The 13,441-nt window shown below is 41.6% G+C and overlaps 1 protein-coding gene across 2 annotated transcripts in view; it reads right to left on the reverse strand.

Moving 5' to 3' along the window:
- Positions 1–91: 91 nt before the first annotated feature.
- The window catches only part of FAM135B (family with sequence similarity 135 member B), a 359,177-nt gene continuing 345,827 nt past the window's right edge, over positions 92–13,441 (reverse strand). For both annotated transcript variants that reach the window (XM_074387183.1, XM_003933681.4), the window contains one exon: positions 92–9,355. In XM_074387183.1, coding sequence (XP_074243284.1) covers positions 9,150–9,355 — 206 coding nt within the window. In that variant the 3' untranslated portion in view covers positions 92–9,149. The remainder of the gene's footprint in view (positions 9,356–13,441) is intronic.

The following is a 13,441-nucleotide window of genomic DNA, read 5'->3' on the forward strand; positions in this document are numbered from 1 at the left end:
CTGACGAAATGTTGAAGTAACTCCTTCCACCCTGACTGCATTCCTAAAGAGTGGCTACTATGCATTCCATAAACACAAAGTCTTGGCAAGAGAAAGTCAAAGGATTTTCTTTTATTATTGTTGTTTATCATTAGTACACATCACAAGTTACACAAAATGCCAACCAAAAAACAAATGTAGAAAAATAGTAGAATTGTATTGGCACTAATGACTTTTTAATTACTATGATGGCTGTTTTACAGACAATTTGCAAGAGTGCAGGAGATTGTAATTATTGTATACAAATATTGCAACCAGAATAAATATGCATTAGGATTCACAGTGGCATCAAGCTATACATTCAGTTTTTCAGAGAAAGAGACCATGACAAAAGACCCTGCCTCTCTTTGCGTTCTACAATGTAGGAGGTCACATTTGAAAATAAAAATAATAGAAGAAAAGAAATTACAGAGCCCTGCCCTGTGTGATCAATAGACATAAGCCCCAGGCTGGTTCCCTTGGCCAAGTCAAAGGGTGGGCATGCCTATGGACCCTGTTGGTGTGCCTTTTATTTATTCAGTGATGTGGTTTTGTCTATTAATTAGAAAAAATATTACGATTAGTTACTGAGTATCCAGACTTTGTATTGCAGACAGAGGGAGGTGCTTCTTGATGAATTGGTTTGTATTCTGCCCCTTTTACTCTCTCTTTTTACACATTTCCTATCTTGGCACTGATTTGGGGATGATGGCCCAATGGAGCATTGAAATCCTACCCAAATTGTGTGGCTGGTGTCACGGCAGCATAACATCTGGACTGGATTTCGACTTCCAGACCCAGATGAGAAGCCAAAACCCCAATACCAGGGATGTGATTTGCTTTTGGAGATATTAGGATGATATTAGTTTCAGTGTTCTCACCTGCTCTCTTGCCTCATTAATCTATTCTGCACTATGAATGTGGCCATCATCTCCCCAAACTATATTACAAATTCTTGAATAGCAAAGTCACATCTAATGAATTTCTGTAGCAACCAGTGCTTAGCACAGAGGAAAGCAGACGCTAAATATTTTAAAAAATAAATGTACTTAATATGAATTATAGGAAAATTGCAAATGAAAATAAAATCATAGACTCTAATGTTAAGTTGTATACAGAGAAGACAGTATTTTTGGATCAAGTGAAGTACACTATTTAAAAGGAAATATATGTGTGTGTGTGTATGTGTGTGCATATATATATATGCAAAGATAGAGGAATAGGTTATCAGATGCACTTCGATAGCTATTCAGCTTTCTTTATCAGGGGAAGAAGAATAAGCAGGGGAAGAAGAATAAGCAGGGTATTTAACTTCTTGTTAAACTTATTGATTATGGAAATGTCCCAAGGGCTAAAAGACATCTTGATATGTCTTTACAGTTTGATACAATACAAAGGATTCTGAGTGACATTTGCAGAATTAAATCTTTCGAACACCTTGCATTAGATGTAACACTGTTCCCAGCTACGTGTCAAGTTGCAGCCTTTTCTCAACTCTCAACTTAACAATGGCATGCAATATACCCTAAAGAGAAAAATAGTTGTGTGACATGAATCATTCAATCATGCACTGATTTGACATGAAAATGTCCAGTCTGGAAGCTTGTGGAGTTACAGTGGAATGTTCTGATGGAAGTTTAAGCCTAAAGATTCAAACCAAGTAATCTCCCGAAAGCCATCATGTATAAATCACTTTAAAGCCATGAAAGAAATATCTTAATTTGTTTATTTCAAAGATACTTCCCTATAATGAACCTTTTGCTATAAAACATTCCCAAGCCACTCCCCAAACTTTTCAGTGCTCATTCTGTAACAGGCACTGTTTCAGATCTCTACTTTTCCTATCTTGTTCACACCCCTGAACTACATTTCAATTAGCTATTTCCAAGCCTTTCCAAGGAAACTGATGCCTAAAGATAAAATGATGCTTCACATTACACTCAATTCCACTGTGATAGCTTAAGAAACTCCTTTTCTCTTGCACACTCAGAAGCTTAGAGAGTGAACATGAACCAATGTCAAACTCTTGCATTAGCATCAGTTGCTGTGGATGACACAAAGGGCTGGAAAGAAAACACCAGCTTTCAAAGGATTGACCTCTCAGCAAAGACACATTGAACACCGACTCTGTGCCAGGCAGTGTGTGCAGGACCAGGTGTACTGGAAGACTTAGACATGGTTTCTGCCCTCAAGGAAAAAATATCCATAGGTGAGAGATCTATAGGGTCACAGATAAAAATGTGATGAGAAATGAGAAAAGAGTGGGCTAATGGGAACGTGAGAAAACCTAGCTCTGACGGTAAGGCACAGAGCTCAGATGCATCCAGAAGCAAGAATCTACAATCTAGGAACCATTTATTGCATATTCAAACCTTAGAATAAAGGGAATGAATCCAGATGAATATGATCAGCCATTGCATCGTGAGAATTGTAGAATGTGATAAGGTCTGGAAGGAAGAGCATGGCCTGAGATAGCTGTGGAAAGAAAGGTGTGTGGTTTTGGAAAAGGAATGGGTTAATAGGAGAAAAGAGAATCTGAGAAACACAGAAGATTAGCAAAGAACAGAACAGTTCAGCCAATTACAGTATTGACAATGTTTTATAACACCAGCTTCGTCACTGAATAAGTTTTTCTTGCTGTTTAATTTATTGGTTATATAGATGTCTTATGTAAGACAATATACAATAGAAGGCTCAGAAGGTTATGGTTTAGACACGTGGGCTTGAACATTGGCTTCGATTTCAACAAAACATGTGACCTTTACAATTAAGTAACTCTGGGTGGGAAGAATCATAGAATAAAAGATAAAATGAAGGCTAGAAGTTCAAATCTTGACTCTACCACTGCTAAGCTGTGTAACTGTAGGCAAGTTACTTGACCTCTGCCAGCATCATTTATATGTTGTGTGGGATTAAATGAAACCATATATGCAAAAATCTAGCCAACAAATTCAAATACTGTAGGTTATTTCCATTTCTTTTCTTCTTCATTTGTTAAACATTAGGTGGACGAGAGTCTAGGTTTGTTTTACTTGTAAGAATTTCTGATCCTGTGATGACACAAAGTTTGGGGTTTGAGGACTGTTTTCTTAAAGTCCTATAATCGCAACCACATCTGTGAAACAAAGATACACAAAGTCTTCATAATTTGCTCATAAAGAGATCAAATATAGAGAAATAACCTGGTTTAATGATTCACAGAACTGTATTCAGCAACTTGCCTACATTTACATTTGACCTAAAAGCTCAGTTCTGTAGATTGTGGGTTTTCTCTTGTGTAAGAGAAGTCACTGGGATCCTTTTCCCAAAAATTAAAATTGGCTTAGAGAGTTTGTGCACTGAAAACTCTGTATTCTTGCATACTGCATTATTGCCATTCAACATAAAAAGCACTGGGAAGAGTTCCACTTTTCCAAATTTTCCATAGTGTTTTCTGTTGAGACTTAACTAGCATCATGCACAATTGTGCAGGTGCCATGGAAAATAAAGCTAGAAACAAGTAAAGAAAAAAGTAAAATTGATAAATGAAGGAGGAAAGGGAGAAAGAAGTACAAAAATCCTGAGAATGGTACCTTAAAGATTTTGAAAAATCTCCTTTGTGGTTTATCTTCATTTAGAAATGATATATGTGTGTGCGTGTGTGTGTTTGTGTGTCTGTTGTACACAATATTGTATATAATGTCACCACAATGACTGTGCTTTGCCATACATAGATCAAGACCTGTCTGGTCAAGTGGAGCTGGGAGAACACCGTTCAGGATGCTAGACAGCAGGTGGAGTCTTTGTTAAGCAGCCCATTTTTCCTCTTCCATCTCTGATATTCATTATTTTAGATGCTAACAGTTAAAAGCAAAAATTAAGTTTTATCATTATCCCAGATCCTTTTAGTGTTTAGGATTATATGATTTATGTTCATCTACATAGCCTAGAACTAACACAAAACAGATGTTCAATAAAACACGTAAGGAATAAGTGAGTGAAAAACTGAAAAATAAAAGATCCAGATGCTAACATGTAATGCTATACTGAGATGGATGCCTTGCAAGAAAATTAACAGAAAGCACAACTGTGGTTCTATATCGTGGCCGCACTTCTTCTTTCAGCACACCCACAACTGTCCCTAGTAGCCCTGGCTATTTCTAATGCTCAGAAATATATGCTGTGAAACGAAAGCTAATGGCACGGAAAAAAAAAAAAAAAAGAAAGAAAGAAAAAAGTGGCAATTACATTCAGGGGCTTGCAGATATCTGAATGCAAGCTTTCAATTCAGTAGTCATATGCACAGAGAGATGCCACCATCTTCATCATCTTACACAGTGAGAGCCAACTAAACACTCGTCACCTTATGACACTTTTAAAGGCTTTTTTTCTTCTTTACAGAAACGCCTGGGTTATGTGGTATTATTTATAGTGCATTCTTTGCTATTCATGTACTACATGGGTGACCTGCCTACTGGTTCCTCCCAGAGCTCTTTCTGGATATGGCCTTGGCCACACTCACTGTGCCGGTGACTTTCTGCTCTGTCTACATTCCTTTTGCATATACCCTCCATCAGGACGGGATGATTATTTTATTTTAGTTTTATGACCAACACCTGGCTCATGGCAGGTTATTAGGAAACATTTGGGGCTGAATGAAGGACTGTAGTTTTGACTAAGTTACCCCAATCTTCTGGGGGCTGCAGATTGCTTAACTGTATGCTGAGGATTAAATAACACTTTCCTGTGCAAATTCTTTATGGGCTGGGTGCAGTGGCTCATGCCTGTAATCCCAGCATTTTGAGAGGCTTAGGCGGGTAGATCATAAGATCAGGAGATCAAGACCATCCTGCCCAACATAGTGAAACCCCGTCTCTACTAAAAATACAAAAATTAGCTGGATGTAGTGGTCTGTGCCTGTAATCTCAGCTATTCAGGAGGTGGAGGGAGGAGAATCACTTGAACCAGGGAGTCAGTTGCAGTGAGCCAAGATCGCACCACTGCACTCCAGCCTGGCAACAGAGTGAGACTCGATCTCAAAAAAAAAAAGTTATGATCCAAGAGCAGTTTGTGTGGTCCCCTTAAATACCAACATAAGAATTTCATTTGATTGCTTCCATGCATTAAAAAAAATAATTTTAACCAAATGACTATTCCCTCTTTTAGCGTGTTTACATGATGCCATTTGTTAGAGTTTTTCTTCATGAGAAGGCCACCAGACATGTCTACTATGCTTCTTGAAGAAAAATTTTAGAAATGAGTGATGGTGAAGCATGTGGCTGGACTTCTCCCAAGACAGGAGGGATCAGATCTCTCCCAGAGGGTGAAGTGTGGAGAGAGACAGGAAGGCAGGAGCAGGCCCTGGTCTCACAGGGGCTCCCAGTACCAAGTGGAAATTTGCTAGTGTTAACAATGGAAATTTACTCCTGATATAAGAAGAAAATCCTGCATGGCAGCTGATTTCTCACACCTCCGTTTTGCTACTTTTGTGCTCAAACATATTCTCCATCCGCCTTTGCAGTGGTCAAAGGTTCCCAGCCCTCTGCTCTCACATGAAGCCCTTTGCTTATTCTGTCCCCTCCTGGAGGGATCCACACAACCCACCTTCAACGAGCCTGCTCCAACTCAGCCTCTGTGTCTCGGCTTAGATGCTAAGCCCTCCTGGAGGCCTTTTCTGACCACCTCTCCCTCACATCCCTACTGTAGGTGGATGCCCCTGCTCTGAGCACACACAGAACCATATCTCTTCTGTTGGGCCACCCACTTTGATTTCCCATTTGATAAGCTGTGTTCCTTGCTAGACGGTGAGCTACTGAATTTTACCAATGGATCCCTGGCACAGAGCAGGTAGGTCCTCAGGGCCGACTTGCCACATGAATAAATGAATGATATAATGGAAGAGTACACCCTGCGGTGAGGTACTGTGCAAGGTAAATAGTCTCACCATTCAAGTCCCACTCTCAAGGCTTCCTTCCTGACCTTCCCCAGGCAATAGGAGTAGATGCCTAGGGCCAGAGAGCACCAGCCCTGCCTTCCTCAGAGCTTTTGATATATTCCATTGTAAAAATAAGACTGTGAAACCCCATCTCTACTAAAAAATACAAAAAATTAGCTGGGCATGGTGATGCTTGCCTGTGGTCCCAGCTACTCGGGAGGCTGAGGCAGGAGAACTGCTTGAAACCAGGAGGCAGAGGTTGCAGTGAGCCGAGATTGAGCCACTGCATTACAGCCTGGCACCTGGCGACAGAGTAAGACTCTGTCTCAAAAATAATAATAATAATAATAATAGTAATAACAAGACTGGATCTCCCTCCAGTTCCTCGTGAGCAGGGACTGTGTATTTTACCTCTGTGCTCCCATCTGGCACAGATGGATGGAAGCTGCCTGGCAAATACCTGAGGATTGCAGAAGCCGACAGGGGGCTTTTCTCTCTTCACCTTCTCTCAGGTTCACAGCACTCTCCCTGCTTTCAAACTGCCATTGGGGTGTTTGTTTTGCCCCAAGATGACTTGAGGTTCATATCTGCTTCCCTGGATTGATTTGGCTCATAAACAACAAATTCCAATTAATCTCAATATTGGTGATTTTTATTTCTGTCTCATTTGGGGAAACAACAACTCATAAAAACAAAAACAAAAATTACGCAGAGAATGAAGACATACTGGACCATTATCTTGGCAGGCATTTTGTTTATAACTTTTACAATCAATAATAGAATGTCCCTGTTTTACATAATATATATTTATATATATTTTATGTATATATATATATATTTATATATTAGATATCTATATTTCGATAGAAAGAGACATAAAAAAGCCTTTTCAAATGAGGCATGACACGCAACACTTGACACTCTTATTTACAATATAGAGATGTACTTTCTACACAATTATAATAGATGCTCAGAGGCCAGAGAGGGTTTACAAAGACAGCAGAGCACCCCTATAAAAAAGAGGTGCACCATGCAGCTGGACGTTTATTGCCATTAGTTCTCACTATGTCCAGACAGCATATTGAAGTTAAAAATGGCATCTGGTTATTGGAAAAGGTGATGATCATCAGATTCATCCTGGCTCCATAACCGTGGGTGACACAGTCTTTCAAATGACCAGGGAATGACGAACATTGCTGATGAAAATTGGAAATACATGAAATGTACTCATCAGAGGGACAGGGCCCATCATTTGGCCAGAAAGGAGAAGCTACTACCAACCTATGGTCCGGTACTGAGCATGAGCACTTGCCTGGGTCAGAAAACAACATGTGCTGCAAGACTAGGGATCAAATGTCTCCCAGGTGTCAGAGAAAATGCAGCAGCACTCCTATGAATAACCAGAGTCTATGCCCAGCTCTGAACCCTGACGAAAATTCCCAGTGGAAAGTGACTAGGGGACTTAGTGAACTCAAATGCATTATGACCAGGATATAACAAGCATTCGGAAAAGACCCACTGAGAAACTCTAAATCCATTGTGTGCAAGTGTGCCTTTGCAAGACATTCAACTCTCCCCAACAACTCTCCCTGTTTTTTTTTTTTTAAAGAGTCACACATGTCTACACTCCTGCAAACCTGCCCATCTGGACTCATTTCCCATGGTCTGCTTTTAGTTTTCAAAGTCACACTGTTAATATAAGAGGATCTAAAATTCTCAGATGAGCTTAGATTTACTTGGTTTTGTTACCACGGCATCAGTGACCTAGAGTGATGGCCCAGGTGCTGAGAAACCTGGTCCTAGATGTGTTTCCACACTTCAGAAGGGATTTTTTTTTCTCTTTTTGCAGAGCAGGGAGCTTTCATCTCCAAAAGATGAGGCTCCTGTCTTATTTAGCCCTACTGTCCCGGTTCATTAATCTCTTCCATACAACTAAATGATGCTTTAGGCTTCCTTTAGCCTATACAACATACTCAGTCTTTGAGACCTTACCATTAAACATTCTAGTAATTTTCAAAACTCCCTCTGAGTCACTTTCCAATAACAGTTTGTGTTGAATCCTCAGTCTGGATGTTCTCCTCCTATCTGATCTCACTTTTGTCCCTGTCATCTGTTGGTTTTTATCAACATAGTGACCTTTCCTAGCCCTTTATTTTCCTAAGGCAAGAAGACATTTCTATTGAAAGATAACCAGCACCCTTCTTAGAGCTCCCCTGAGGTTTTAATCTAGCACTCCTCCATTTAGATGTTTTCCTCCTTCGATGGAGAAGAGAAGTAGCTGGCCACGTTAATGGTCTTAATTTTTTGCAGTTGCATCGAATGCTAACATAGCATATCTTTGGAAGTATATCAGCAGGAGCTTCACACGTGTGTGCATTCCTCTCGGTGCCCCCTTCTGCTAGGTTAGTCTCACTCATGTTCCCTACTACACACAAAGATGTAAGCGATCACTAAAATAATTTGTGGATCAGGGCTCTGCATAGAGAAAGTCTGTGGAAGTAGGTGGAGCAACTATTCACCGTCCAGTATGTTCTTAGAGTCATGTTTCTCTGTAACAAACCTGTATTCAACAATAGTATCACCTTTATCCCTCTTTACCTTAAGTCACCCTGCTCACTGCTGTTATGAAATAAAACTGGGATTTATAATGCATTCCTTGCTCTCTTGTTTGGAAAACATGAAGACAAAATATGAGTATGGGCATCACATTTTCTTGAACAATTGGCGCATTTGAATCTATTGAGGATTCTATTTACACAAATATGTTCCACTTCTGCACAGAGATTAACCTGAGTTCTGAAATGCTTGTGTGCACTTAATTTAATCAGAAATGATAAAGCTATAAGCTAGTAACATACTGGGCAAGTCTAGTTAAATTGGAGTCATCTCTCAGTGAGCCAATAGTGGCTAGCAAGGGGAGCTCACCAACTCCCAAGTATTCTGTTTATTCTCTCATATTTTCCTAGAAAGCATCTTGGATGACACTCCAGGCAACTACACAAATTCACACAAAGTTTGTTGTCATTTAGTCTATTTGCTCAGTTTTCTCAAATCTCCAAAACAAAAGCACCTCTCACATTGGGTTCCACCCCAGCCTCCATCCCTCAACGCTGTTCCCTCGAGCTTCATTCTGAAACGGTGAGGTCTGAAAAGCAGGTCTTAGTTAAGGCTCTCTACCTATCTTAAGCATTACCTAAGGCCTGCTCCCTCAAAGCCACTACTTGAAGTAGTTGAGTCCTGCCACCAAGAAAAACTTCTCCAGGAAGAGTTCTGAATCCAGCACAGCAATGTGAGCGGCTCGGCCGATCAGGGTATTGGCAGTGTTGGGCAGGGCGTGGAACACGTTGTGTCGAATTAAAGTGCAGTCCTTGGCTTCAACCAGAGGGCCCAGGAGGTTGTTGATCATTTCTGCATAAACTGGCCCTGTAAAGGGGAAAGAAGGATATGAAGCTGGTGCAGAAATTAGCAGTGGAATCTAGAGAACGTTGCTGCCTATGTGTCAAAATTCTATTCCTGGACAGGCTTTCTATGTAGCCATTTCCAGCCTCCTCGTAATGTTAGTGAAATAAATATGAAATAAAATCAAAGTTCTCTTTGTCTAGTCAGATTACAAGAAGTCAGAAGGGGATTCTGTACAGTGGCTGTGTGGAGCCTTGCACCAGAAGCTAGGATGGTGGTGTCTGTGTTTCTCAATAATAGCTGTGGCTCCCAGCGGAGAAGCGGAGAAAGAGGCGTACACTAGAGAGGACCCTCACAGTTTCAAGTTCTATTTCAGGGTATCTTGGGGGTTGGAGACACAGCTCAACGGAGAAGTGGAAGCAGGCATCCCCAGATGTCATACATAATGCAAGCCATGTGGCATTTCATCTGGCTCCTCTAATTCCACAGAAAGAGAATGCAGTTTTCTTTATGTTGGTTTGTTTTTGTTTTTAACAATTGTTAGTCTGAATGGACTGTTTCCATCTGAAAGTGACTGTTGTAATTTTTCATCAGGCCACGGGGGTCTTGGAGCCATGCCATGCAACTGAATTGCTGAGCAATGGATACATTGGCACACCTGGATCTGTGACTCATGATTCATACCTCCTAGCCCTGTGTTCTTCTTTTCTGAAAAACTGTTCATGACAACTTTTTGTCATCGAGAGACACATCCTGGAATGATGCTGAAAGCTAGGATATTTTACTTTTGACCAACTGTGGAGACGGTAATTGGAAATTGTTAAGTATGATAAGCCTGTGGGTACCCACTCCAACAACCAGGTCTGTTTTATACAGCCAGTAGAGGAGTCACTTTGGATGATGAAAGAGAGCTTATTCTGAGATTAACAGTCCACAGCCTCACTCCGGACGCTCCCCCATGCCACGTGAAAGGACTCACACTGCTTTCCTTTTTCCTTCACTTATCAGCAGGGGAGAGTACTTAGAGGTCTGCTTTTCCAGACTGGGATAGACAGCTGGGTTCCCCATTATGGGGGGTGTATATTTGGGGTTCTTTTCTTTTCCCCCTCTTCTTAGGGTCTTGGTAGGAGTCTTGAGGTAAAAGGAATTGAAACGTGAAATTGAAATAATTAGGGATTTGGTTGTAGCCATGTCAATTCGGCTGAAAAGAATTTGGGGGTTAAAACAAATGGTATGGGCCTTCCCAAGAGCCCACTGATGTTTTAGAGTGGCAATCATTACAATAGGCAATCATAGGATGTGAGGTTATGCCACAAACATTTTATGCATGAACTATTCTTTACGAGGGAAAATTCAAGTCAGCCAAAATTCAGCATCAAAGGAATGGTTGAGTAAATCATGGTTTGTGGGCTAAACAATCCTATACTCCTTTAAAATAATGTTTATGAACATGGGCGCCAAGGTGGCCTAGAGAAGCCAGCGCCCTAACGCAGTTCCTAGTGAATGAGACGCAGCGGGCTGGACTTCACGGTTCCAAAGGAGGTTTGAGGTTCTCTTCTGCGGGACTGACAGGGCACTCACTGGAACTGGGTCCAGGGAAGGAGGTGCAGGGCTGGAGCTGCCCGGGGGAGCGAATCAAGACGGGAGGGGCGCATCCCCACCTGAAACGTGCAGCCAGCTCAGAGGCTCGGGGGACTTAACCCCTCAGTGCTCCGTGTCAGATCCTGTGCTTACCTCATCCCTCCTGCAGCCCACGGCCCACAAGAGCCCTGCGGACGGTGCGGGCCATGGGGAGTCAATGCCAATCTGTCACCTCCCGTCGCAGGCAGGTTGTTGCAGGGACCTGGGCGGAGTCTGGACTAACCCAGCGGAAGGACCGTCCCACGGAGGGAGGCAGAGCTGAACGCAGGGAAACAGGCCGCAAGACCGGCAGGCCGCACCCCGGCAGAGCTCAAACTGAAGCCCTCGCTAGAGAGCTCGGCAGCAAATACACCAGCTCGACCCTAACCCGGAAGCCCGAGCTCTGGGAGAGCCGCCCGGGGAAGGCGGGGCCCGTCTCACCTGCAGACAAACCCCAGGGAAGGACCACCCACCCAGCCACCTGACTGCACCCGGGAGAGCCCAGCAACCCTCACGGGCCAAAACAGATACAGCGCCAACCTCCGCGGAAGAAAACGTCCACTCAGACGGCTCCTGAAGTCACCAGCTTCAAAGATTAAAGGAAGATTAAATACATGAAGATGGGAAAAGACAGTGCAAAAAGGATGAAACCACCAAAGAACAGAACACCTCTTCTCCTCCCAGGGATCACAACTCCTCACTGTCAAGGGAACAAAAAAAAAAAAAGAGAATGAATCTGACGAATTGACAGAAGCAGGCTTCAGAAGGTGGGTAATAACAAACTTCTCTGAGTTAAAAGACCATGTTCTAACACAATGCAAAGAAACCCAGAACCTTGAAAAAAGGTTAGACGAAATGCTAACTAGAATAACCAGCTTAGAGAAGAACATGAATGACTTGATGGAGCTGAAAAACACAGCACAAGAACTTCGAGAGGCATACATAAGTTTCAACAACTGAATCTATCAAGCAGAAGAAAGGATATCAGAGATAGAAGATCAAATCAATGAATAAAATGAGAAGGCAAGATTAGAGAAAAAAGAGTGAAAAGAAATGAACAAAGCTTCCAGGAACTATGGGATTATATGAAAAAAACTAATCTATGCTTGATTGGCCTACCTGAATATGACGGGGAGAATGAATCCAAGTTGGAAAACACTCTTCAAGATATTATCCAAGAAAGTTTTCCTGACCTAACAAGGCAGGCCAATATTCAAGTCCAGAAAATATAGAGACCACCACAAAGATATTCCTTAAGAAGAGCAACCCCAAGGCACATAGTTGTCAAATTCACTAGGGTTGAAATGAAGGAAAAAATCCTAAGGGCAGCCAGAGAGAAAGGTTGTGTCACCCACAAAGGAAAGACCATCGGACTCACAGTGGATCTCTCAGCAGAAACCCTGCAAGCTAGAAGGGAGTGGGGGCCAATATTTGACATCCTTAAAGAAAAGAACTTTCAACCCAGAATTTCATATCCAGCCAAACTAAGCTTAATAAGTGAAGGAAAAATAAAATCCTTTATGGACAAGCAATTGCTGAGAGATTTCATCACTACAAGACCTACCTTACAGGAGCTATTGAAGGAAGTACTAAACAGGGAAAGGAATAACCAGTACCAGCCACTGCAAAAAATGTACCAAATGGTAAAGAATAATGACCTAATGAAGGAGCCACATCAATTAATGGACAAAACAACCAGACAGCAACAAAATGGCAGGATCAAATTCAGACATAACAATAATCACATTGAATGTAAATGGCCTAAATGCCCCACTCAAAAGACACAGACTGGCAAACTGGATAAAAAGTCAAGACCCATTGGTATGCTGTATTCAGGAGACCCATCTCACATGCAAAAACTCACATAGATTCAAAATAAAGAGATGGAAGAAGATTTACCAAGCAAATGGAGAGCAGAAAAAAGCAGGGGTAGCAATCCTAGTCCCTGATAAAGTGGACCTTAAGCCAACAAAGATCAAAAGAGACAAAGAAGGGCATTACATAATTGTAAAGGAATTAATGCAACAAGAAGAGCTAACTATCCTAAATATTTATGCACCCAATGCAGGAGCACCCAGATACATAAATCAAGTTCTTAAAGACCTACAAAGAGACTTTGACTCCTGCACAATGACTCCTACAAAGAGACTTAGACTCCTGTCAGTGGAGTGTTAAAGTGGGACACTTTAACACTCCACTGACAATATTGGACAGATCAATGAGACAGCAAGTCAACAAAGATATCCAGGACTTGAACACAGATTTGGACAAAGCAGACCTAATAGACATTTACAGGACATTCCACCCCAAATCCACAGAATACACATTCTTCTCAGCATCACATTGCACTTACTCCAAAACTGAACACATAATTGGAAGTAAATTGCTCCTCAGCAAATGAAGAATGGAAATCATAACAGTCTCTCAGATCACAGCACAATCAAATTAGAACTCAAGATTAAGAAAAGTGCTCAAAACCACACAATTGCA

The sequence above is a fragment of the Saimiri boliviensis genome, chromosome 15 (genome assembly GCF_048565385.1).
Source record: "Saimiri boliviensis isolate mSaiBol1 chromosome 15, mSaiBol1.pri, whole genome shotgun sequence".
In the NCBI taxonomy this organism is placed as follows: Eukaryota; Metazoa; Chordata; class Mammalia; order Primates; family Cebidae; genus Saimiri; species Saimiri boliviensis.